General features: G+C 34.8%; 3 protein-coding genes across 3 annotated transcripts; all 3 read right to left on the reverse strand.

Annotated features, from left to right (window-relative positions):
• Positions 1–62: 62 nt before the first annotated feature.
• HELRODRAFT_142477 (hypothetical protein) lies at positions 63–383 on the reverse strand (the record flags this gene model as incomplete). Its single annotated transcript, XM_009011130.1, has 1 exon — positions 63–383. A coding segment is annotated over one exon (321 nt), but the record flags the coding sequence as incomplete, so codon positions are not given.
• Positions 384–2272: 1889 nt separating this feature from the next.
• Positions 2273–10973, reverse strand: HELRODRAFT_62884 (hypothetical protein; the record flags this gene model as incomplete). The annotated part of the gene is made up of 2 exons (XM_009011131.1): positions 2273–2467; positions 10722–10973. Coding segments are annotated over 2 exons (447 nt in total), but the record flags the coding sequence as incomplete, so codon positions are not given.
• Positions 10974–12663: 1690 nt separating this feature from the next.
• Positions 12664–27816, reverse strand: HELRODRAFT_105468 (hypothetical protein; the record flags this gene model as incomplete). Its single annotated transcript, XM_009011132.1, has 34 exons — positions 12664–12991; positions 13640–13775; positions 13898–14087; positions 14283–14633; positions 15170–15281; positions 15393–15560; positions 15732–15834; positions 16013–16152; positions 16605–16754; positions 16944–17067; positions 17351–17460; positions 17909–17986; positions 18402–18534; positions 18735–18968; positions 19238–19320; positions 19638–19783; positions 19865–19892; positions 20071–20221; positions 20342–20459; positions 20601–20831; positions 21042–21171; positions 21269–21410; positions 21515–21617; positions 21922–22072; positions 22336–22444; positions 22602–22765; positions 22860–23096; positions 23325–23726; positions 25260–25498; positions 25767–25893; positions 26198–26332; positions 26824–26936; positions 27321–27444; positions 27646–27816. 34 exons carry the CDS (start codon positions 27814–27816, stop codon positions 12890–12892), a joined length of 5235 nt encoding a protein of 1744 aa, XP_009009380.1. The 3' UTR covers positions 12664–12889.
• Positions 27817–27826: the final 10 nt, after the last annotated feature.

Raw genomic sequence — 27826 nt, forward strand, 5'->3', positions numbered from 1 at the left:
TTACATTTGGACATAATTCTGATCAAATCAGCTGACATTTCTTTCTGGTGTTCTTGCCAAATGTGAACTTTGAGTGGTGCAAAATAAGTAAACTGTGCTTTACAGATTCCGCAAGATACTGGTTCTTTTTCATGGACTCTTTCATGAATAATAAGATTTCGACTAGACGAAAACGGTGCCTTACAATATTTACATTCAAATTGGGTTTTTTTATTATGTGCTTGCTCTTCGTGATCATTTAGTAACTTTGATGTGCTAAAAATTTCACCACATAGTTTGCATACATGTGGGCTAATTCCAGAAGGATACTGGTAACAAAGTTTCAAATGACGTTTGAGAGGTTCCTCAAAATTAAAGACAAACTTGCAGTTGCTGCAACTGAAGCCAGTAATTTTAAATTCGGGGTCTGGACATGTATGAAACTCCAGATCTTCCTCTGTCGCAAATCTGTAATTACATTTATGGCAAACCAATTTGTACCTCAGTGAGGAACGCTGAACACCATTCAAACTCATATCCTCATTCCCTAATTAACATAAATAAAACAATTGGTGTCAGTCAAACGTTAACAGAGATTATTTTAAATTATCAGAATTTTAAAAAATATTAATTTATAAAATCAACGCATAGTTAATTAATCTAATAAACAAAATTTTAAAAACCTGAGGGTAATAAAAAAGAGAAAAGTTAATTTACTTTTATCTTGAACAATAATTATCGCCAGCAAAGAATGCAATAACATAGACTGTTTTTCATATGCCATCGATATTTAGCGAATTTGGTTTCCAACGAATCAGCTGTCTGTGACTTAACTTAATATTAACTTCAAAATTTATGTTTATTATAACGATGGAACATAGCTCAAACAAACAAACAATGTTTGCAAGACATTTCATTTGTTTTCTAGATAAGTTTAAAACCGTTATTTAAGCTTGCATAACCAATGCTTATAACATGCAAAAACAATAACAAATATTTTTTCAATTTTACAATTTAAAATGCATGACAAACAATTTTTTAAATCGTCTAGTAAAGGACAAAATTCTTCAAAAGTGAGGAGAATGTTCAGTTACAATCAGAACCATATATAAAAAGCAGTTCAAAGATGTCGTCAAATTTTAATAAATGCAATAACTTTAGGTTATTATTTCTAGTCATAATAACATTCAAAACAACATTTGTATCTAATAAAATTTTTTACTTCAACAATTGATCATCAACAATAATCATCGAATATAGATGTTTTGCCAAAAATCTTATCAAAATTAGACGACTTCATTGACAAAAGTGAGCCGTTTGGAAGCCAGCGTAGCGCCTATCCATACATCTCAGGATCAACAGACGGAGCTCATAATTACAGGTTACATTGATTAAACAAGTGTTATCAAGCTTTAAATTAAAAATATTAACTAAAATAATCTCGGTCAAAAATGTTTTCAAAATAATAATTGTTATTGTTGGTTCTTGTTCAAGAAATATTTTTTTTGTCATGGCTGTGATTGTTGAACACTATTTGGTTGTTGAACTCACTCTTACACACGTAACAACGATAAACATTCGTACAAATTCTCTTGTTGTCACCGAAAAGTGATCTTCCAGGCATTTTTCCTGTTTCCTCCTTTTCTTCACTGGCTGACTTTTCTTGCTCATGTGCCGGTAAATAAGAAGTTTGAGTTTTATTTTCATTGGTTGTGTATGTTTGCGAAAGACGATCATTTAAAAACATTTTTTTTCGAATGTTTGCAAAGTTGGGTTTTCGAGTGCTGGATATGTATCTGTGGAAATCTTGAGCTTGGTGTAACATGTCACAATATTGATTTGTTTGGTATAAATTGTTCTTAAGAAAATTTATATTGAAATAATCCCATGAATTGCCGACAGAAAGAGAAGCGCCTGCAGTTTGTGTGAAAATGTTTGGTGAAGGATAAAATGCCTGGTTGTACGATCTGATCAACGCTCCGTTCTTTAACTGATGTACGTAAAACTGGTTGTGTAAAAAAGTGTTATAACTTTGCTTATAAAAATCATTTACAACTTTTTTTACCCGAAAACTTTCATCCTGGCTTTGAGTTATGCAATTTTCTTTGTGCGGCAATGACGAATGCATGTTTGCTGATGGATATTTTATTTCAACTGCTTTTAATTGTTTGAAAGTTGGAAGAAATTTTGAAGTTTCAACTTTGACGTTCCTACTAGCCTCTTTATCCTTGTCATCTGTATCATGTCCTGATTCGTGTCTTTTAAGAAGTGCTTTACGACAAAAACTCCTGCTGCAATGCTGGCAACGATAACCAGTTTTATGAACGGCGAATATGTGATCACGAAGTGCTGCTTTGCTCGTAAAATTAGAGTTACAACACTGCAGAACTTTTCCACAATCTTTGTGCATGGTTCCGAGATGGCGTTTCAGGTTGTTTTTTCGATCGGTGGCATATTTGCATTGAGGGCATTGAAAGCATTTTTTACCCTCCGTCAAAATAAATGATTGGTCATTGTTAAAGAGTTTGACGTTCGAAATTGTGTTCTTGCATTTTGAGCCCGCGAAATCATTTTCAGGATGTTTTGACTTTGTTTCGTCTTTGTATTTCCTTCCATTGAAACCAACGCAGAACCCGTCAACATTAGGTTTGTTGTTGTAAGTCGTTTGTGACTCGCTATCCAATTTGCTTTGATGGTTTCGTCCGTCGATGTAGACATCGTTCAGTGAACTTTTGTTGTACAACCAGATTCCATTTTTTGTATTCTCCCACAAAATTTTCCAAGCTTCGTAATAACTCGATCTATTTTGTTCCTTTGGATGCAACAATAACATCTTAAATTCAAAAACTGGTCGAACAAAATGATTATCAACAACTAGAGATATTGTATTGTTTTAAAAACTAGAGATATTATACTGTATAAACAACTATAGATATTCTAGAGACAATTGTATATTATACAAATAATACTGCTGTCAAATACAAACCAATTTGCAGTAAGTTGAAAGGCGACGCATTATTTATACGAGAAGGATTCTGCGTTTGGTGCACGCACATGATGTAGGGAAATTTTTCGTTAGGAGTAAGTGCGTGAATGTAGTTTCTCTATTGGCGTACAATTGGTTTATATACTTTCTCTTATTGTCTTGCATGAAACATCAGTTAGAAAGAGAAGGTCTCGAGGCTAAAGTGTCATAATTCGTGGAAGCGTGCATGATGGATGGCACGCGCATGCCTGTTCGTTCATGCGCTTAGGTGTAAATAATTTCTAACTTTCTTAAGATAAAACTATTTAATACTTCTTACATGAATTTAAATGGGTTTTTTGAAATTTTATGAACTTTAGGTGAAAAATGTTTTTGGCATTTTCACCGTTAAATTGATTTTTGTTGTGTCTGTTGAAAATGTGGATGATATGTAATTAATGACTAGCGTGGTGAAAACAGCATCACTCATAACCCTGCCATCCCCTGGAGTGCATTTCGTCGACGAGAGGAAATATAATGCACAGGCCCGACAGTCGGACCACTAATTGATGATTTTCACGAAAAACACTCGTTGCGATGCGATATGGAAGCTCCGGGCCGAGACTTCCTTGTGTTCATCATTTCTTGCCGTCTCCCATCAAATAATAACTTATCTTATTCATCAATATAGAGTTGGGAAAACTGTTTTTTAAATTGTTTCAAAGTTTTTTTAATAAACTTAAAATTTTAATTTTATCCACGAAAATTTAAAATGATTTTATATTGGAGTAAGATTAATAATAAAAATTAACCAAACTAAATTTTTTACAGGCTCAAAAATCGAAGTATAAAAAATGCTCCAATTAAATTATAAGGCTTGTCTGGTTCTAAGGATATAACTGCTTGTAAAACACATTACAAATAGTTAATGTATTGTGTGTTTTTTAATACATCTAGACGCATATATATATATATATATATATACATGTGTGTGCGTGCGTGCGTGTGTCTGTGACGTTTGTATGTGTGCGTGGTGTGTGTCTGTGTGTATAAGCTATTGAACTAAAAAATTTTATTAAGTAGATGATTTGTTAGAAGAACAAAACAGAAAAGAGACGAGTAGGCCTATGTACGTAAAATTTCATCTCTAATTAAGTTAATTAAGTTGCAAAAGAAGCAGTGGTCATGTTTGTTCATGCTTGCGAGTTGAGTGCGTGTTGGTAGATGTATTCATTGTTGCTGTGACGTATGCCTTCATAAGCTAATGAGCATTATGTCCCCAAGCGATCATTCAATTTTCAAAAAACCACTTACGTTTTTATCGCGCTGAAATTATGCGAAAGGTTTTTTTCATTCATCTAATTACTTTTGTTCAAGCATTAGGATAAACTTATTAATGAAATTTTGAAACATGTCTTTTAAAACGCTGTGAGTTTGCACTGATGTATAAAGCATAAGTAGGTAAGCATTCACTTTGAATTACGTTAAATCAAATAGTGAAAACTTTATGAATTTTATTTTCAAATCTGAGTTATTACCAGCATAATTTAATTGAATCTGTCTGGCGTTAACTTGAAACTATAACTTTTGTCAGTGCAACTAGCAGCTTTCAAGTGACTCGTGTGATAATTGTCAATGCCAGCAGACCAAGCCGTACATAAATCATCTTCCTCGCCTTCCACATAGGATGCCGTGTCACGCCCCAATCACTAATTAACTTTCAATTTCTTCTGAAAAAAAGCTGGAACACGACTTTTATGATGGAGTAGAGGCCATAATTTTGTGGAAAATTTTCACTTTCCTAACAAAAAACAAACATTTAAGAAAAATAGTTAAAAAATATCAAATAAGCAGGAAAGACGCGGGAATCAAAGTGACATCTCGGTATGGACCGTGAAATCGATACGCTAACATCAATACGCTAACATTCGAAGCAATTAAGTTGTCCGGCTAACTAAACCAACGTGATACAAATGTTTGTGCCTTTGTTTGCATGCGTGTTGCTTTTAGGTTTGTATTTATTCATTCATTCGTTTATTCATTCATTTATTCATTTTTGTTTCAAAAAGTTTGTATCACTCACAGGCGACTATTTTTCGAAAGCACTCATTTGCTTCATTTATAGAATTTCTTCATTTGTTGAAATATCTGTTACAAAACAAACTGTTTCTACAAAATGTTTGTAAGAAATAATTATAAAACAAGTTGAATATAATTTTATATCCTACAAAGTAAGCAAATACAATTCTAATAAACGTGATACTGAACAGATTGCAACACATTAACGATATCGAATCGTTGGCAAAGTAGGTTGGTGAAGTGAGAAACCTGCATAACCATAAAAAGTTGAATGAAGTGAACAGCACGAAAATGAACGACACCGTCTGCATTTCTCAGCTCTTAAACGAAAGTTGTCACTCATAAACAATAAATGCAAACTCGGCATGATAAAGTTATTAAACGATAAATAACACGGACAAGCACAACGAACAGAACCGAACGAACGACATAATTGCCAAAATAAATTGCGCGCGCATCATAATTACGTTCACTACACTGCCAAGTTGTATGTATGTATAATAATAAACGCTGTGCGTATTGTATAAGGTCTGTGTTGTATATGGGTTCAGTTGAGAACGAAAATTATTGTCTCTTCGCATGCGTTTGCATAGTTTGTATGGATTGTAGGAAGTTTATGTACATGTTGTGTACTCTTGTAAGCACGTGCTGCGTCGGCTGGCTGGCTATCATCAATTCGTTCATTTGTTTGTCACTTCGTCTTCTTCTCACCTCTCTTTCATTATATTATCCCAATCATTATTTTGTTTTCGATTTTTCGTTGCTTCAATTTTAATAGGGAACTTTTCTACCTCACGTTTTTGGAAAAGGAGGTGAACACAGTTACGAAATATGAACAGTTAATAACAGAGGTATAATCAAATCGAGGATAATATTAAAAACTAAATTAGCTTATTAATTGATACATTTTTTTAATTTTAGAAAAAATAAATATCTAAAAAAAATTTGGTAGCACGTTCATAATTTATTTTCCTTGTCCTCACGTGTTCCCTAATACAACCATGACCCTCTGCTAGTGTCTTGGCATACTTGTAAGATATTTGGGATAAGTTGTGTATTAGTTTCCTTGTCGTTTTGTTGCTCTCTGTCAGTTAGTTTCAGCTTCTCATGGGTCAAGTTAATAAAAAATTGAGTGGTTGGGTTTAAAAAACGTCAAAAAAGGGAAAAAAGTGTAATTGATTTGATAAAATAAAAATTAGTTTTACTTGTAAGAAAGACGTTTCCTTTATAAGTATATAAACAACCGCATCTTGTTGATGGTATCCACACTGTTTGCCATTCAGCAACATCACTTGCGTGCAGTGCAAGCAGTGCAACTCGGTTATACCATCTGCATCTGGCCCTAACCATTCACAACTCCATAGTGTTACCATGAACACGTCGTACGCATTTCAAACTTAATTACCGTTCAATGTTTGTTGTTTGCTGCCTGCGAAGGACAATAAATCAAAGAGGGCTCGCTGTTAACTTGAATGCAATTAGGAAAACAAACAAAAAAGTAGAAGTAATTTTTCATTCATCAATTGAAGTTTGTTTTCATGGGACGACATAACAAATGAACAATTAGTTGCTTTAATGTAACAACAAAGTGACATGCAATCAGCACCTACCCATCAGTTTATTAATCTGATTCTATTCTTCGGACTCTCTGCTTCAGTTTCAATAATCGTTCATTGCAACAAGAGCAGTACTGAGAACTGAAACATACATCTTTATATGTTATTTAATTACATTAGATCTACTTCCTCCATCTACTATACAATTTTCATACTTAAGTATATAAAAATAAACTTATATATGCGTGTTTATGTGCATGTGTGTGTGTATGTGCAGGTGTGTGTTTGGAATCGTAAAAACGTTCTTCATTTTCCATTTAATATTAATTGATTTCATAGCATAAAACATTAACCATCTCTACGTGCACCTATATTACTATCATGTATGTGTTATGTTGTACGTATGCAGTGTGCGCAGGCTAAATGTTTCAGTTTAACACGGCTTTTCAACGGCTTTCCAGCAATAGTATTCAATTAAACAGTGGACGAACAATTTTTAATTTCTAACCTACAGAAAACTACAGTGAAGATGTTGTCAAGATGGGGACGTTAATTACAAGAAGACTCTTGCGTTATTGTGGTTCTCTTTGTTTAAAGGCAGTGCTGCAATTGTTTGTTCAGTGTCTTTCCGTACATATCGATATCTAAGCATTAGATGGGTCTGTCTGCTCATGCAACATGCAATTATGCTTGCTTCTTTGAATTTATAATTTGTAAGTGTAAAAATTTGACGATTATTTAATTTACTGTTTCCTCTTTTTATTTACAATATTGAAGCGATTGTACCAACACCACAGCCAGTTTCCTTGAAAAATAGAAAAATGTGCATATATATTATATATGTTTGGCACTATGGAGCAACATAGTTTAAAAAAAGAATGGAATGCATGCAGATGGTTTAATTATAGTGATGTTGATGTTCGCAATGTTGTACATATTCTGTGTGGGCAAATGTGTGTCTGTATGTCTGGGTATGCGTGCGTGTTTGTTTGTGTGTGTGCGTGTGCGTGTGTGTGTGAGAGCAAATAACTTAGCACATGTGCGTGAGGTGATGTTGGTCATTATAACGTTTGTGTTTGTGTGACTGATGGTCTAATAGTATCACTAAAGTGACAGCAACTTGGTAAAAATGAAAAATTAACAAAACTTGTCATAATGGTAGCAAAAATAATGACAGTAACAGCAGCAGACCAATGACAACATGATGACGCCGTTCAGTAGGAAAGTGATTGAAGTTGATTGTGGTGTAGCTGGAGCTCCCAACGTACGAATGATCGAGATCACTTAATTGAATCTTTTCATGCATGTTCTGTACACCGTACAGCGCACATATTTGCAGGTTCGTTGCAAACGTATGCAACTTGTTTGTGCTGTTCTCCCCATATTTCATGCGTGAGAATGTTAACCAACTACTCATTTTCATTTTAAAATTTTGTAATCTTCGTTGTTATGCAGGACAGTGAAATATATAGCCATGCGCCCAGTTGAATACTATTGTGTGTCATTTGGCTACTAATTGGAATTAGCATTGAGAATTGTTGAGCAATAAATTTTGTACCATGTAAACCAATGGGCAATGAATTATATTAAAACCAACTTCAAGTTTATTTTACGGATTGAACATTGAAAGAACAAAATGCTCACAATCCACATCCATTGTGGGTTTTGACATTTTACTGCAAGCAGCTTGTTAGTTATATCTTTTAAATTATTTATTATTCATTGTTAACAATGTTGCACATTGTGATGCTTTCATCTGAAACGAGACGAATCAACTTAGAACATTCACACGAGATATATAGATACTTTGACTGATTGCAAATATAACAAGAGAGGAGAGAGAGAGAGATTTAGATTACAAGAGATGGGTTCTTGCATTGACCTGCGTCTATAATTAGCTACAAAAATATTTATGTTGTTGATTTGTGATATGAAGAAGTTATACAATATATTAAAAGGAAGCCGATACAAGCAGTGGAATTTTAGACTACGTGGACATGCCTTGTCATATTTCTCCACCTACTTACATGAAAGAAACATCGGATTGACGTCAAACGTTCCTCAAGCAACAACGAATGCATCAAGTGGCAGATGAATTTGATTACGAATGACATAGCGTTGATACCGTAAAATGGGTTTACATCTTTCATCTAGATCAGACAATAATACAAGGATTATAGCAAATACTGAAATCTAACAACTTGCAGAACGAAGAGAACGTTTAATTAAAAACCTGAGTCAATAAATTGGATAATAATTGTAAAATTACTGTTAGAAATATTGAAAAGCTCAATCGTAAACTTTCAAAAGCTAAAAATTCGGTAGATTTTATTAAATATTGCATTAATTATGGTCTCCTTCCAGCCTTTAAAAACCTATATAAATACCTTGAAGCACCTATTTTTTATTAAGTATTTTTTAGTCAAGACTGGTTTCATTTTTTGAAGACTAGTACAATTTTTAATTTTTTTTATTAAAATAACATCAATCAATATCAAAAACATTGCCATTCAACTTTTTTAGCAAAATTTATTTGACCTAACAATTATGCAACTTATCACATAACAAAACCCGGCCACAGAGTAAGTAGAATGCTATATTTTCTGTATATAGGCTCAGTTTATATTTTCTTGTTAGCATATAAGAGAAACACCCATAGTTAATTTTTTGTTAAATTTTTTTATTGAAACGAAAGATATACTAATTTCACGAACAATGTAGTTGAAGTTGATTCATTAACATGAAGAATCGATTATATTTTGCAACAACTTACTTGACTTCCATGGCTCTGCAAATATGACCACGCATTGAATAGTTGCGAGGCAAGTTTAGTTATTATGGCAAATTATTTTCAGTAAGTAATAGTTTTTAATAAAGGAATATTCCAAATTGAAAATACATAACTAAAATAATTTCAAACAACTTTTTTAAAATGGTAATTACTGTTTGTGTTCATTGTTTGCCGCAGAACCTTTCCAATTTGGCGATATAACGTCAACGACTCTAAATATTTTTTTCGTAGTTTTATCTGGGTGTGAATTTGTTGAAGACTTTTTATATAAATCATTTGCAGTAAAGGCTGAACATGGGTTGTTGGGGTTTTGTGTGGTTGACGTTTTGTAGTTTGTATGTTGTGCTGAATATTCTGGACTGTTTGAAAGGTTGCTGGCTCCTCTACAGGTCTGAGACAACGTTCTTCCAACCGTTTGTGGAATGTTTGGCAAGTGTTTAGTTGAGCAACATTGATAATTCCGCTCTGTTTCCAAAGAATTTTCAACTGTCTTTGAATGATTGAAAACCAATTTATCAGAATCAATGACGTTTGAATGATTTGGTGGACACGGGTAACCATTTTGTATATTTTTTAAATGAAAATTTTCAAACCGACTGAAAGTTTCAACTGATTTACCATCGCTTGGTAAAAAATGACGCTCAGAATTTTCACTATTTGATTTTACGTTGTTGAAATAATTTGGCAAATTTTTCAAATTGTAAAACCTGTAAGATGTCAGCCATGGATGATGGCTGTATGACGGAAACTTGTTAACAGAAATGGAATGATTGTGAAAATTGACCTCAGGATTGAAGTAATTAAAAGTTGATGCTGGAAGAGGAATCAGAGACCAACCGTGGTTGCGGGGACTGCAGCATTCATCAACGGTCGTCTCTTCTTCCTTGTGATTGTGGGCTGTTGTTTTTGATTCCGCTGTAGTGTTTGAGTGCAAAAACTTGAAATCTGAACTCGAACTGTACATACGACCCCTGTCATCATTAATCAACGTTGGAGATGATGATGAAGTTGATGATGAAGATGATGAAATATGCGATGATGGAGATGATGAGGCAGGAGAGGGTAACCTTGACGTAGACTCGCAACTCTTACCATCGCACTTCATACCCACGCAATAATCCAAAATGTTTTTATCTGCTGAAGTTATATCACGGTCAACAAGACGACAGTTGTGAAATGTCGAGTTACTGCTTGTGACGTTCTGTTCATCATCATTCTTATCAACCTTCATCTTGTTTGTATCTCCTCTGTCGTGTATTTTATTTTCCTCTAATCTGTTTATCAGAGGGATGTTACTTTTCAAGTATTCATCATCATTGAGAACACAAATCGCAGGGCTTTCTTGCCTCACGTGCACTTTTTTGTGCCTATCCAAATTACTTTTATGGCTTGAGGCATAATCACAAAGATGACAAGCGAAATCTTTCTTACCACTATGAACTGCCAGGTGTCTCTTTAAAAGAGCTTTTCGACAGAAATTCCTGTCACAGTGTTTGCAAGAATATCCAGAATTGTGGAAAACCATGACGTGTTCCCTCAAAGCCGCTTTGTTGCTGAAAAATAATCCACAGCATTCTAACTGGCGATCGCACTTTCGATGCATTGTAATAACGTGTCGTTTCAAATTATTTTTCCTATCAGTTAAGTAGCGGCAATGTGGACAGGAGAACATTCTTTTACTGTGGTACCGAGATGCCGTGTCGTTGAAATTGAAAAATGAACTATGCAAACATGTCGAATAATCTGGAATGCCAATAACGTTATTAGCAATTGAAGTTTTTAACAAATCTTTCCTGTTATTATATAGATTGAAAAGATTTGTGAGACACGATGTTGACTGAGTCATTGACGATGCTACATGATTGTTCTGTTGAGCGTCGAACGTCAGCGAATTTGAAAGTGATGACTGCGAATCAGTTGAATGTTTCGACGTACTACCGAGGTCCTCGCAATCTCTCTTGTTCCTTGCATCTCTTACAAAAGGCATAGGTTGATTTTGCATAGCTGATGAAAAATTCAAGCAAAAAAATATTAATTTAATAAATTTATTATTATTATAATTTCGAGTATTAATTTAACTCGAAAAAACAAAAATTTAATTTAATTACAAAGCTTTAAAAACTTTTCTTCGTGAAACCATTTTTGTTAATATCTCTTTTGCGACTTGCGTTTTAACAGCAGAGCAATTAAAATGATTAAATTTTAAACGTTTTTTTTATTTGATGCCCGAAGCAGACTCGCTAGACTCGAGCGAAATATGCCATTCAAATTTTAAACACCTCCCACTTTTTGAAAACAGCAGTGTTATTGGCTCATCGACACTTAACACCAGCCAATAGAAAAACGCAAGTAAGAATGATGACCCCCTAAGGCGCGCAGACGATAATCAATTAACTTTGCTGTTTACTTTTGTGTTTTTGACCATTTTACGTTGGTGAGGTATGAGTGCAAGATCGCATGCCTAATTAATAAATTGTAATTTGGCCGGGACAAAATGGTTCGAGTCACAAGCATTCATAATATTTGCTAAACAACTCTGTGAATCAACATTTACGTTAATGAGCAAAGATATATAAGTATGTATGACGACTTGCTTACAATTTTCGCTTAAAGTTTTTATTCCATAAAGACTTCAATATGCAGTGTAAAGTCAAAATTGCATTCTTAACGATTAAAAATGACAAATCTCTAGCTGTTCCCAGAATAAACCAAACCGTATTACAGAACAAAAATTTCGTACGATAAAAGTCAAAGGGCTCCCATCCCAGCATCCTATCTGCATTCATTTCAAAAATCACTCACCACGAACCGCCAGTACATAGCGGGCGAGTTTCTTTGAAATCAAGACCTCTTGACGTTGTGAACATTTTCAGCAAAAAATGCAACTTGTTTCTGTTTATAAAAAATAAATACAAACAGACGAAACAGACTTGAACTTTTATTCAGAGCACAGCTGGCACAAGATCTGAGATGGGGAAAGCTTCACAGTGAAAAAATTAAAACCTTCACCAGTAGTGTCAGAACTGGTCCGTACAGAGAAACAAGTCATGCATGAAACCATCATGTCAAATTGAATTATTATTGTAAAACTGATAGATGGAGTAATAACGCTAGAAATTACGCTAGTGCGGTATGACCACCACAAAAGTCACCCCAACAACCACCAAAGCAGAATACGACACACTCATCTCTGAAAATCTCTGAGTCTTCAATCTATTTATCACACGTCCGCAGTCTCACCAACGAGAATAACCATCGTTAACGTGGACCGAGTAACATTGCTGACACAAAATCCTATATAAAACTTTTAATACGACTAAGAGATGTCCATGCGATTTCATGCCGACAAAAATCAAATCACACAACATAGTAAGATATACAAAGTCGTCTTTAATTACATGGTTTAATTTGTTAAAATTGTAAACAAGGTGATAAATAAATTAAATGAGTCATGCGTAAAATAAATACATAAATTTCAAAATCTCCTGATATAGCAAAGTTGTAACTTGATAATTCAAATCATTGGAAATTATTGAATGGCATATTTTGTTGTCGTTGCTGTGATGCTAGTTGCTGCTGCTGTTGTTGTTGAAGAAACATTTGCTGTCTTAAGTATTTCTGAAAGTGAAATAATATGTTTATTAGAATCTTATGAAATGTTATAATAATAGTGTATATGGTTAAAGTGATTTTTACCACAAACTAACACAAAATTAATTTGAATTGAAATATGTGAAGAGAAAGATCAAAACAGTGATGTGGCGCTTGTACTGGAGTGTCAATTTTAAGTGCATGATTTTAAGTGTTCGCACTTGACCTTGGGTCCCAGGTACTGGTTATAACCTGACGTAACGTAACGGTATTTGGAGTCGTCAAAGCACAATACAAAAAAAAATTAAGATTTTTAGAAATTCAAATCAAATTGATAATTTAGAATCTCTTCAAGTCAAACGGTGTAAGATTTTCCTGCGTGACGTCGACGTTTTGTGGGTGACTGAAAGCGAATTCCCTCATGATCCACTTATATTTGTTAATACTTAATTTTGTTACTTTCGTTGTATAAAATCTTTGTTACTTGTACTCGCACTTTAAATCAAAGTATTTGTACTTGTACTGGAGACCTACTAACTACTAGCGTTCGTACTTGAAACCTAAATTCAGTGCACTTGTACTTGCACCACCACTGGATCAATTATGTTCACAACAAATCATTAGTTAGAACATAATAGATTGTTCAAGAAATAAGAAATGTATAAAGTTAAGACGTACCTGTTGTTGCTGATGTGGTGTCTGCATGCTCGCCGATGCAGCAACGAAACCGGTGGCTTGAGGATTGTTTGCTTGTCTGATCATCTGATTGTAGCCAGGCAGACCTGACCCTCCTGCCAACGGCATGTTCGCGTACCTGCTTAATTCAGTCATTCATACAATTAATTAATCTATTTATCATCATATACAATTCTATCTTTGACTGAAATGATTTTTAATTTAATTTGATGCAAGGAGAAATTTTGAAGACTGATTGACCTGGCAGCGGCTGTTGGGTACTGTCCTTGAGGGGGGACTTGTTGATTGGCAGCCACGTAGCCCATGTTTGATGGCGCTTGAGGCTGTTGAGGTTGTGGTTGTTGTTGGGGAGGATATGCTGTGTTCATGGGTACTGCTGCTGCTTGCTCCATTTGCGACGGCAAGTTCTGAGTGGGATAACCTGGATAGCCTTGATTAAATCCATTAAAAAATATTAAAAATACTTCGCGTTGACCAATTAGAAAAATTAATTTAAATTAATTATTGAACGTGACAAATGTTTAAACCGACTTGATAGTGAAACTGTTTGCAGTTGTAACAAGCGATGAACTCGCCAAACTGATCTCACGTATTCAAAAATTAAAAAAATGTTTAATTTGCAAACCCTGTCCAGGAAAATGTTGGCCTGACAATTGTGCAGCAGCAGCTTGTTGTTGCGCTTGCTGCACAGGCTGTGTCTGAGATTGTTGTTGCGTTGGATACATAGACATTCGCGTTCCACGAGCTAAAGGAGCTCTTTGTCTGCTCCAGACCATTTGTTGCTGTTGTTGCTGTTGTTGTTGCTGCTGTTGTTGTTGAGAAGTGTTCATGAACTGTTGCTGTGGTTGAGGCTGTTGTTGTTGTTGCATTGGATGTCGCGTTTTCAGGACATTGTTCAACATCTGACGAGGATTTGGAAGATTGGGTGGTGTTGGAGCTACAGAGGGAGGATACGACCGACCAGCTGGAGGCCCACCTGAATTGAATATCATTGCTTTCCCATCAAAAATTTAGGGATAAATGTTGTATACAACCAGAAAGCCCTGAAGCAAACCTAAAATTCCTATAAATAGTAATACCATTATAAACATTTACATATAGCCATATGCACCGTGAGGTGGCTTTTGGTTTTAAGAATGTCTAGGAAATTTGCTGAGAATCCACCAAAAGATCCTTAGTGATATGAGGTTGTATAGATTGGTTGGAGTTTTTGTTGGAAGGATTTTAAAAGTTTTGGCATTAAAAAATAATGAGATAAAAAACTGGAAACCATAGCAGAATTAGAAGGAGAATGGAAGAACCAAAGTGAGGAGGTTTGGTGTAAATAGATCTGTCGGATTTATTTTGAATGGTCCGTCTGTATATTTTCAATTAATTTTGAACTTCGTTGTGAAAAAAAAATAGGTTCAACCTCTGCTAAACAACTGAATTGATACAGTAAATTTTAATAAATCATTACAACAAATTGAAAACAACTACTGTGATCTAAATGAACAAACAGCAAGACAGCACCTTGCACCATTTGGTTGGGGTACTGCTGGTTGTTGTACCAGTTCTGAACAGGCATGGATGGCGTGTACATCTCCGGCCGGTTGAAGGACATGGAAGGTGGCTGAGGTGCTCCCTGCTTGGTGTCAACAACACGTCCAATCAATATTATCATGTCATCGAGGTCAGAGGTCATTGGCACGTCAAACCATCACTTGAAAATAAAAACATATCGGTAAAAACAAACTTGATTGACGTAATGCGGCATGCTTGGTTGTTGTGGGATAGGTGGCCTGCTGACTGGCTGCTTCTTGTTTACCCTGCTGCGACTGTTCTTCTTTGATGATTTCGTCACTTCCTGTTTCACTTCCACCATCTGCTCCATTGGTTTGATCTCTGGCTGTTGTGGTGAAGACTAAGGAAGTGATGTTTGTAAAGGTGAGAGTGTGTTCAAACTTTTTAATTTTAACAACTATTCCAAAATTGAAAAATTCAATTAAAAACTTGTATAAAATAGCAGAGAAAAAAAAACTTAAAAAAGAATCATGATTAAAAAATAACGAAGAAAGAAATGTATAAGACGGACCAGAGGTTTCTCCTGATGAACTTCTTCGTCAGGTGGCAGAACAGGAGGCTCGAGGAAGTAGGTGTCGGGCTTCTTGATTGTGTGAGTGTGGTGCAGCAGCAGTCTTTCAAACACATTTCAGTTGCGACAGTTGGCGAGTGACATAATAAAGTTAATATAAAACATTTTTAATTGATAATTATTTAATATGATTAAATTACTGTTTTGCATAGCAAAACAATTAGGCAAAACTTTCATGAACAAAAAATTTGAAACGACATCAGCTAGAAGCAGCAGCAGACCTGTGTTGTTCCTCGTACTTGAGCAACTTCTTCTCTCGTTTGATAGCTCCGAACCATGAAAGACTCAGCAGTGTACTCGTGCGTTGGCCTTCCAGGATATCCCACGGACTCACTCGTTCCTTTCGAGTCACCTGTAGACACTGCAGATTGTCATGTATTAATGTACTATCTCCTTTATTCAAATTATTGCAATATTTATTTTCCAAGTCAAATGCAAAAAATTTGAATGACTTTTAAAATTTCATTTTACCACTTAATTTCAAAGAGTTTCGTTGAACATTCAAAAGTATTTTCGGTCGATGACGTCATGTATATTTGCGGTTTTGAATTATAACTTCAAATTTTAGCACATTTCTAAAAATTAATCGACTTTTGGAAATTTTGTAACATTTTCCTTAAATGTTAATTATTGTCTTTGTTTAACTAGCAACCCCATCAGAAGCAACTAACATAATTGCACTGTCCTGAGCCCATAAAACAAAAAAAAAGAAACAAGAAACCAGAATGTTTGGATAATAAATTTATTTTGAGAAGCATTGAGTGGATGACTGGAAGAAAATGACAAAACAGATTCAGTCACTAGTGAGCTTACTTGAGATTTTTCTCCTTCAGTTGTTTTATTGTTCTTTGGATCACTGCCCTGTTGAAATTCGCTGACAATAACTTCGTTGTAGACTTTAGACAACGGAAGTAGCTGCTTCAAGAGATCGATACTCATCGATTTCTTTTCACCTAACTCTTTCTGCAACATTGTTAGCAAATAATTTAGCGATAATTTAATTATTATTACGATAAAAAAAACTTCATAGCCCATCTTTACCATAAATTTCAGTATAATTTTTTCAAGTAACGCATCTTAGGCAATGATTAAGCAAATATTTTTAAATGTTTGACGGCGAGAAAGATTTTAAATTTCAAGTTTTGAACTAGCCTTCAGTTTTCTAATGAGGTTTTGATAGAGTTTCTTGTTTTCATCACCTTTGTCCTGTCCTTCAAATGCCTGCGTGCCGTGTATGAGGACAGCCAACATGTCCAACAAGGTAGACAACAGGTCGCTGTGTGGACGATTGTTTGGCAACAGCAAACACGTTACTATTATAAGATCAAACACACGCACACTAAGACCATCATGCATATAAAGATACATCATATACAATGATACATATATAATGAGATATATATCTATATATAATGATTCATATAAAATGATATACATAAAATGATGAATGTATAATGATACAAATATACACACAACCATACAAATGATGAAAAATAAATAAAAATTGCACAACAATGAAAATAAAATTTCATAAAAAGAGACCAAATAAAATTCGCGACCTGTTATTCTGCATATCGACGACACTGCAGCAGATGAGTTGAACCAGCAGGAGAGACCAATCCTGGATGAGATTGTTGTTTCGCTGGATTGTATCAAACATGTTACCGACCTGCGATTGGTTGGTTGACAGGACGATGCACATCAGACGACGACACATCAATCAACACTAAACAATTATATAAAACTGCCAAGCTAAAATATAAAGTGGATATTTTAACTGGATAAAATATTGGAAAAATTAAAGGGAAAAATTGCTTTGAAATTAATTAAACCTAACGAAAGGTGTATAATAAATAATAATTTTTAAAACTTGTAAACTTGATGCAATCATACCTTTTTTAAAAATTTTTATAACTTATGCAACATTAAAAATTAAAATAACCATACATTAAAAAAAAACAAATCAATAATAAATGAGAGTATCAATGAGATGTGATAAAATGATTTTTAATCTAATTTATTTTTTTTTAAATCTAAGTTTTCTAATTTGTTTTATGATCAGAAAATAAAAAAAAAGAATGCACCAAAGGAAAAAGAGAAATTTTGCAAAAACAAACCAGACTGAGCCTTAGTTGCAAGGCTTCCTGCAACATGTTCTGCAACGTCTCATCTGCTGGAACAGCTCTTTCTTGTTGCTGCTCAAATATTTTTCAACACATTGCATAAATTAAATGAAGAGAACAATAATTTTTTAAAACTTTACAAGGATAATAATGTAATCAACACACTGATTAAATAACTATAATTAATATGAAACCAGAATTTAGATGGATAACATAAGCATATAAAGATTATCAGCATTTTTTAACAGTTCCCATCTAAAACTAATATTTTACATCATTAATGACTCAACTGGCCAATCAACCAATTAATTGTTCGTTCGTTTGAAGTGAAATGCATGGCCCAAGATTTTCTAGATTATCTACAAATAGATTGGCTTTGTCAACCACGAATGAGCAAGGTGATGTTCGTCTAAACGCTCATCAGCAAGTATGTTGAAAACTATCTGACTCATAAGTTATAATTTGAATCAGTAAATGATTGTCTGACCTCTTTGGCACTTGCAATGAATTTTTCAAACTGATCATGAAGAGACTTGAGTAAGAACTCCCTCTGTTCGTCTTGACCTTTCAAGCAGGAAAGCACCAACCCCAAAAAAGGTTGATTGCCTAACAGCGATGAACTGCATGAATTGATGTTAAAAAATATAGCAAGATGTTAACAAAATAGTTTGTGATAATCACGCGAAATAAGAAAAAAATAACTGGATTTGTGAGAAAATTTGAATGTGAATCCTCAAAAAATTCACTTATTTTTACAGCAACGCAACAACATTCAAGTCAAAAACGAATAGAAATAATTTTTTTAAAATGAATATCTCACCTTTTTTTTAAATATTTTTCTTTATCTTTGGAATTTTTGGCAGTCCAGAAATTGTTTCCAGTTTCCAGAACACTGCCCGCAGTCTTCAATATTTTGCCTTGTATTGCACCAGAGAGCTTCGTGATGAGAGGTGTTATGAACCACACGCTATCCGCTTGCTTACTGCCCTTTGATGCACTCAAGACTGCAGAATCATCTTGAGATGAAGTCCCCGCAGGTGACAGCTGGCACAAACTGTTCACATCGCATTTAAATGGAAAAGAAATTTTTCTCTTTCAACAAATCCATATGAAAATTGTTAGTCAATTTTTCGATACAACGTTAAAAGATGGATAAAATAAACAAAATAGTCAAATGCCTTCTGCGAAATAAATGAAACGCGATGCAAAAATAAACTATAAGGAAAGATGCAAAAATGAACTATAATGAATAAATATTTTCAGATTTTTTTTCTTAGATTAAAATGACAAAAGCTGATGATGATTGAAGAAAATAATCACAACCTTTGTTGCTTGACGACTTTGGATTGTTGCTGGAAGACGTCAATCGTTCCCTTGGCAATGCTCTCCAACAATGTCGGCAGCTCCTGATTAAAAATTATTTCAAAATTCATACATAAAACGTAAAAAAACATAAAATAATGTTTATATATACAACATTGCTCCAGCTAAATTAAATACTCAAAAAAATGAATATTTTGATATACTCCTCGATATTATCATTCTGTAACCATCACTTACTGCTGACAACAAGCGCAAGCGCCACTCTTACACTGATATGAAATACGTAAGGTTCGTAACCGTCCTAAAAGTCAATTAACAACGACCGCAACAGCCAGCCGTCATATGAAATGATGACGCGTTGATACATGTCGACGACTGCAACAGCCTTACAGATACTTACAGATGGAGAGGCCTGCTTGACCATGAGTTGAAGTTCCAGCAGCGAGACCCTCATCATCCACTCATCCATGTTTCTCAATATTCGACTGATGTTTTTACTCATCAAGTTCGCTTCTTCATCTTCATCGTCGTTGTCGTCATCGTGGTCTTCATTTTTCACACTGACCAACGAACTGTTCAAACTGTTGTTACTACCGCTGCCTTGAGAGGCATTCAGATTCTCAGAACAACAAATCATTTGAACAAGTTGGCAAGCCTGAAATGAGGTTAACGTTTCCAAAACTGGTTTCAATATAAAAAATGAACATGTGTTATGTTATCTGACCTATAATCCCAAAATGTGACTTACAAAGATTTTAATTTTAATTAATATTGATGAAGCTAAAAAAAAATCCGCACTTCAAGGACAAATTAAAAAGCAAAAAATAATTAACCTGCTTCTGTGAAAGCATCCTATCAAGCAGAAGATCAGAAGTAAGAAGAAGCTCAGGTTCCCGGAGGAACTTCTCTCTGACCCAGGCCTGGCTGCACATTTCCTTCAGGCAGTGCTTTGCAAATCCACTCATGCCTGCATTCTCTTTTGATCTATGTAATCATGAATAACTAGTATTATTATATACCAACAAATTTAAATTATACCTCAGAAATCATTTGGTCTTAAATAAAATTCATGTTGATATATCAAACGAAAAATCATCAGCAGACTTAGGAAGGTTCTTGGGCATCTCAGGACTGCCTTCAAGAATGCTTTCAAGGAAACTGGTTGATTTCTTGAGGACCGATGATGGCTTCGTGATGCTACTCGATTCAACAGGATAATTTCCTGCAAATGATCAATAATTAGCATCTTTTTTGATTTACAAATTCCAAAAAAGTGCTGCGTAGAAATTAAAACATGGCTAAAAATATTACTAGCCAGTTGGTAAATGATCATAAGGAGGTTAAATTATAATGGAAATAAAACCTAGCATGAGGATGGCCTTCAAGACAGCCACAACAGCTCCAACAGTGATTCTCCTCGTAGATGCTTCAATCAGCCTTCTATCCCTGGACAACTTGATGTACATGTTGGGCGTGCCACACCTGCTTGCACCACTGCTCCCATGCGTCCCGCTCATCATTTGGAAGATGCGCATGAGCAGATGACACGTCAGTCGAGCTCCTGGCTCACATTCCGGATCACCTCCCGATCCAACTACAGGCAAAAGCAAACTTATGCATTTAACTTACACTACACCATTCTATGCATAAACTTTTACGTAATGAGATGAAATATATATATACATATATATATATATATATAAACAAAAAATTCTCATCTACAAACATTTATCAATTAATTGGGAATAAGACATATAAATGAATCATCTATTGCGTCACGTTGATTCAGCCATGAAACACAAACCTGTAGGGCAGGCAGCCAATAGAGACTGTAATGCCACCTGTCCAATCAGCTCCTCAAGAGAGAAACAGTGATGGGCAATCAGGATGGCCACAAAAACTGCCAACGAATCATGTACACTAATATCGGAAACCTGGTTATCCAATTCGATTTTAAATGCCAAATATAATTTAAAAATAATGTGAGTTAATAAAACATTTAAAGAGTATAACATTTGAAATGTAACCTACATCACATTGAGTGAGAATATCAAGGAAGCCACAGTTGTGATTGGATGACCAGCACAATGCCTTCAGTACGCCTAGCCAATCAGAACTTAGCACGTTGCATTGAGCTGTTAGTTCAGCACACAAGATTGACAAATCATTAACTCTGAAAAGTTGAGTAACAAAATTATGAATTCATTGATTCGACCTAAGTAATCAACTCAATTGAACTTGAATATTTATTAAATCCAGTGAAAAAACGCGAAGTACCTATCAACATTTTGACTGTTGAAAATAGTTGCCATCATGTTGCAGACAAACCCATACCTATCGTTTGGTTCATCACTTAACAACTTTATAAATGTACTGTCAACTTTTAACCTGGCGGATATAAATGAATGTAAATGAAAGTATATTAAATTTTTGAATATGTTAAAATTATTGAATTCTCCAAAGAATTTTGAATTGAGAAATAAGAAACACATATTTATAATTTTGTTATGAAATATCATAAATATAAAAATATATAGATATAAAAGTAAATCGAAGTTTCAAGTAATTTTGAGTAAATATGAATAAAAAAATTAATTGCTGCCTATTTGAATCATTGAACGTAACACAAAACCAAAAACAATATTTTAAAATATGTGCGTTAGTGATTAATTTATTTCTTAAACAAACAAACAAATCAAACTTGGGATTTTCTGCAAGCTCTTTGGAGTAGGGCTTGTCCTCCCAGACGAGATTTGAAGTGGACGGCACAATGTCAGAAAACAAGGTAATCTTCACTTTGGCACATGGACCGGCAAACATGTCTGAGAACTTGGTCTGGAAACGTTTCAGGCAACAAACATTTCAACAATAAAAAATAACAAACAATAGAGTTAAAATTAATATTAGGTAAATAATTTATTGCAATTCTCAATATCTTGACAGCAAAGAATAAAAAATTATTCTTTAATAAAAATTTACAATAATGATTTTAATAAATCAGAACTCAGTGTAATTTGAATTTTATTTACACGTATGAATTATGGAAAAGAAAGGCTTTGTGCAAAACTTCAAGTGAACTGGAAAACATAAAGACAGACCTTTACAATGCAGCAAGAAGTGTAGAGATCGTACAGGTAGGCAAGTATGCATCTTTCAGCCGATGTGCATTCTGATGGCTTGTCAACGTGCTTTACGACTCGACACAAACTGTCATAATAAAAGAATGTTATACATAATTATTAAGCAAGAGTAAAATAAGTGACAGCATATTTTAGCCCCAACTAAAAAACCAATGAGAATTGTAATGACTCAGAAGTTTTCTGAAAGTATGTAGTGACAAAAGACGAATGAAATGGGTGCTAACCAATCGAAGACAGTTGCAGTGTGATCATGGAAGAGAAGCAGGGTTGCATGATGCACCCTCAGAACACCCACGATGCACATGCACAGGTTGGTGCTGTATGATCCGGCAAGAACAGATCCCTTCGATACCAGCTGAACTTCAATCTCCGGAATATCAGTAAGAAGCTATGGAAAAATGGAAAAATGAAACAAATGTTTAAATATGTGTACAGTTCATATCGATAACATTAAAAACTGAACAGAAATTTTAAAAAGTTACCTTATTGACAAGATTCAATAGGAGGAAGATGTTGTCACAGCTTTCTATCAAATCAAACAAAAAGGAAATATTCTCAACAGACGGCAGAAGCTGAGTGTTCCCAGTAGCAAAAGACTGCATGGCGTCTGTTAATGACTTCACAATACAATTCGTGACCAGATGTTGACTGTGGTAGGAAAGTCTCTGGAATTTGTTGAACAAATTGTCCAAACAGATGGCCGGGTCTGTCGTTACATCCTGCTGGTTGGTGCATCATTAAAAAATATAGACTACAGCAGTATTCGTCGTTATATCAACAGAGTAACGTTTCACTTCATATTCGCCTAAAAAAACAACCACTCTTGAAAAAAGTATTTTGAATAGCAATGAAGTATTGTTTTGTTGCTAGTTTAACCGAGTTATCACGCACGCCATTACAAACATTTCAAAAAAGTGCAGGTAACATATAATTGAAAAAAGGACTACCTTTTCTTTCTTCTTTTTGACTTTGTTGTTTACTTCTCCAGTGACGACATCGAGGCAATTTTTCTTACCAAAAAGTTTAGAGATGTCCTTCGTGATTCGTTTGATGGTGTGCTTCATTTCTTCCCTCGCCCGGCCGAAGCCACAGAGAACGACAGCGCGCTGGTTGTTTTCGTGGCTGCATGGCTCACTGCTGGTAACTGGAAAGTGTAAGACGTACAATATGTGTCGAATCTCCCTTCCAAATGGTTTTGCTGCTGTAACAGTGTTTGCGGAAACAGACTGCTGTTGCTGTTGCGATTGCTGCTGTTGGAAGTTTTGTTGAGAATTTGAATGCTGAAGCACATTTGATTGTTGTTGTGATTGGTGATGTTGTGGGGTATGTTGCTGTTGGATTTGTTGTTGCTGGGCCAACAAATTTGCTTGTTGTTGTTGCATTGTCATCATCTGTGGTTTGTTGGTCTGAGGATATTGATGATGATGTAAAACATTTATGGGTGACGGTGCAGGGCAATAAGACTGTTGATGGTGATGTATATGCTGTTGTTGCTGCTGTTGCATCATTTGTTGTTGGGAGTGATGCAGTTGATTATGATGGAGTTGTTGTTGAGCAATCATCGGTTGCATCTGCTGCTGCATTTGGTGGTGTTGTTGCATTTGCTGGTGCATTTGTTGTTGCTGTTGGAGATATTGTTGCTGCTGCTGTTGTTGTAGATGGTGAAGTTGTTGAGTATGATGTTGTGGAGAGAGCATCTGATTGTTGTAGGCCATCATGGAACCCATGTTACCCATGCCTCCTCTTGTATCCACCATCATCTGTTGTTGGTGCCCCATCACCACTCCTCCACCACTCATCATACTCATCATCCCTCCACTGCCACCTGCATGCTGCGGCGTCTGTTGAGATCCTACTGGCGTGTGACCCCCTCCGCTTCCGACGACACTTCCCCCTGGCGTGTGGGCCATGCTTCCAGGGGTGTGAACCATGGAATGGTAAGGAGTTTGGTTTCCTGATAAAGTGAAACAATGTAAATCTATGAAGTTCTGAACAGAAAAAAACATAATTCTTTGCTGTGCAAAATAAGAACGACGCGAAATCAACAATATCATTACTATTATCAAGATGAGAAACATCGAAAAAGTGCACAACCTGATTGGCTGGGTGTCAATGCATTGGGCGTGGGAATGCCACATCCGCCAGGAGTGGGAGGTGCAGGAGTGCGAACGTTGATCGGAGTCATCGGACCGCCAGGAGTTCGAGCCATGCCATGAGGAATGTTGCTGAGAGGTTGCTGAAGGTTGTGATGTTGCTGCTGCTGTTGGTCCGCCAGTGATCTCACTGAACCTACGTGATGTTCCACCATCAAGTTTAATTCCAATCATTCACGCAACAAATAAACGTCTCAACCATGCTATGACATGCAAAAAATAAAAGATCAAATAAATAAAACTCATGGCAGATTTTGACATTTTTAATCCATTAATAACTTAACAAGGCAACCAGTACTGTCAAGAATGAAGCACTGAATATCACTAATAAAATATAATGACTTTAAAGAGCCATAATAGCTGTAAAGATTGAAGAAAGAGAACAAACTTGGCTGCTGATCTGGACTGCTCTTGACCTCTTCCTTCACGTTGAAGTTCAGCAGCTCTTGATCAACTTCCATCTTTATCGAATCAACTTTCTGTTTTAGGACAAATCATTGAGTAGAAATGAAAAATTGACAAACCGTACAGAGTGTAACTATAGTGCACACACAAAATCATGAACATGCACAATTTAATATATCAAAATGAATGCTTGATTAGCTATGGTCAATACATAAACTTAACTGACATAATCAAATTAGCTTAATATTTACAAAATTAAAATATTAGCCAAAATTTAACCTCAACTTTGACAGAGCTTTCTCCCTTGAGGGCAACACTTCCAACACCTCCAGAACTGTTGTTGCCAGCAACATTACTGCTACTACTGCTGCTGCTGTTACCATCATCAGGAACGTGCAAATATTGGATGGACTGCAAGATGGATGTGGCATTTGAGAGTTCACCTCGAGCTATCAGGCAGCAGACGTACGTATCGTGTGAAAATAATTCTTGCCGAATGAGCTCACTGAACAACATGACTAGATTTGCAAAGGAGCCTTTCATTTCATTTGAAGACGCCTCAGCTGATATGCATGTATTGATACATTAACATATTAAAATAGGATTTCAAGATTAAACAAAGGGAAAATTAAATGTTTATTATTAATATATGCATATGAATAAATTCATGTACATTTAAATTATCTACAAAATTTTAAACTAAAAAAATCGTTAATTCATGGGTTATTTTTTAGATTACACTGTTAACTTTTAAATGATTAAATTTAGTCGTAAAAAATACAAATATTTTATCACGTTATAAAGAACTGTGTAAATTAGCATGTAACTGACTTAAATATGGAGCTTTGTTATCAAGGAAGTCAAAAAGAATATTCTGGAAAGGAGGATGTGATGATGAGGATGATGGTGGCAGCGTGTCTGTGTCCTTATCATCCGACGTTTCATTCTCTGAACTTTTCTGAAAATTGCATATTGATGTAATTAGCTATGGCTCAGTGTTCCAAAAAAACAAATAATTACAACTTTCTAAATTTGAGATCTGGGACATTTTATTTAAAACCACTTTGAAAGTTGATTTAGTTAATTCTGTTACAATTGCATTAGCTATTAGATATGAGTAACAACTTTACAAATTTATTTGTTTGAGAAAGCAAAGGCGAAGAATGTTGCCAATATATGCTTAGTAAATAGAAAATAATATTAAATTCCATATAATAATGCTAACAATGAAAATTGAAATAAACAACTAAAAAAGCGATTACTTCATTGGATAAATTATTTTGATACTTCTCAAGCAACTTGGCGACAACAGTGATCCTATGCAGGCCTGTCCGTTTCGTCGTCACTGCCCACTCACACAGGAAGTTTATGACGAGCTTGTTGATAGAAGGACCAGACTGCGATGTAACAGAGCGTACGTACATGTAACGCACAATAAAAATGGTTTATTTATTTTAATTGCATTTTTATTGTTCATCTATTTATTTATTCATTCGTTCGTTTGTTTGTTTGTTTAAATTTGTCGATCATCAGCTCTTAATAAGCAGATCATTAAACATGCCAGTCAACAAGTAACAGCTCATGAGTGCTGCAGAACTCTACAAAGTCAAATTATTAAAATGGACAGTGCAGAGTGGATAACACAATGGAGCAACCACAGATCTGCTACTGTCATTCTTCATGAAACTTATTTTGTAACATATCCACATTTTGGAGTAGTTTGAATATGTGAAGAGTAGGAATATAAAAGAATGAATGGATGAAAATTCGAAAAAATAAATTAAAGACACTTCTCCAAATAAAACAATTAAAAATTGAAAATTTGTAAGCGAAACTATACCATAAAACAAAAGTGTTTATTCATTTAAAAAAGTAAACCATTTCTCACATTATTTCCATCTTTACTCGATGCTGCAGAAAATATTTTGTTGTAGAGAGTATCAAAGCTGCTAGCAGATTCCACCCTATCAAAATTGTGCTTGTCCAAGATTTCTAAACATGCTAACACCTGGTTAACAGCTATGCCTATATTTTAAAAGACATAAACAGTATGATTAAATATTTTTATGGAGGTTAGGGTTTTATGGAGGTTTATAAAAATTCTCACAAAACAAAACTCGGTGGAGAAATTTGAAACAGTGATTAACATTTGCACCATATATCAGATGAAATGATAATCCACAACGATTATATATCAAACTACTGTGAAACTAAATGTTATTTTAAACTGGTAATGAGCAAAATAGAATAAAATGAATTTATTTCGTGAAATAATGAACCCAAATGGTATGAATTAATTTCAATTGGATAACAGGTACTAATCAATAGGATCTTATTAAAGCTCTCAATAAAGCTGGAACAAGTTAGATAAAATTAATTGATTACGAAGAATTCTAAAAAGAAGCCAACCGGCATTGGAGAGTTTCTGTTTATCAACTGACCACTTAGAACTGGACATCTCACTCCTGTGCACAATTTCATCTTCTATGCTTCTCAGAATCAATCTTATCTGTCGAAGATAAACAAATAAAACGTGTGTATATAAATACAACTAAAATCAGTTTGTTTTTTTGGATAACATTAAAAATAAAATAAATAATAAATAAAAATAAATAAATAATAAAAAATAACCAATAAAAAATATATCATTAACATAAATTAGATGAATGATTAAAGTATGTAAACTTGTGAAAGAAATATGAAGTAATACATTAATATTTTCCTTAGCAGCGGGCATGGGAAGAGTGGAGGGAGGGCATGGGAGAAAGTCGAGAGGAGAGCCACTGAGACTGTGGGACATTTTGCCCTCACCCAAATTGTGCCACACCAATGCCCCGGGACACGAGAGCATGATGGCGTGAATGATGGCAGACAGGTTCATCACCAAGCCC

This window comes from Helobdella robusta (genome assembly GCF_000326865.2).
Source record: "Helobdella robusta unplaced genomic scaffold HELROscaffold_1, whole genome shotgun sequence".
Classification (NCBI taxonomy): Eukaryota; Metazoa; Annelida; class Clitellata; order Rhynchobdellida; family Glossiphoniidae; genus Helobdella; species Helobdella robusta.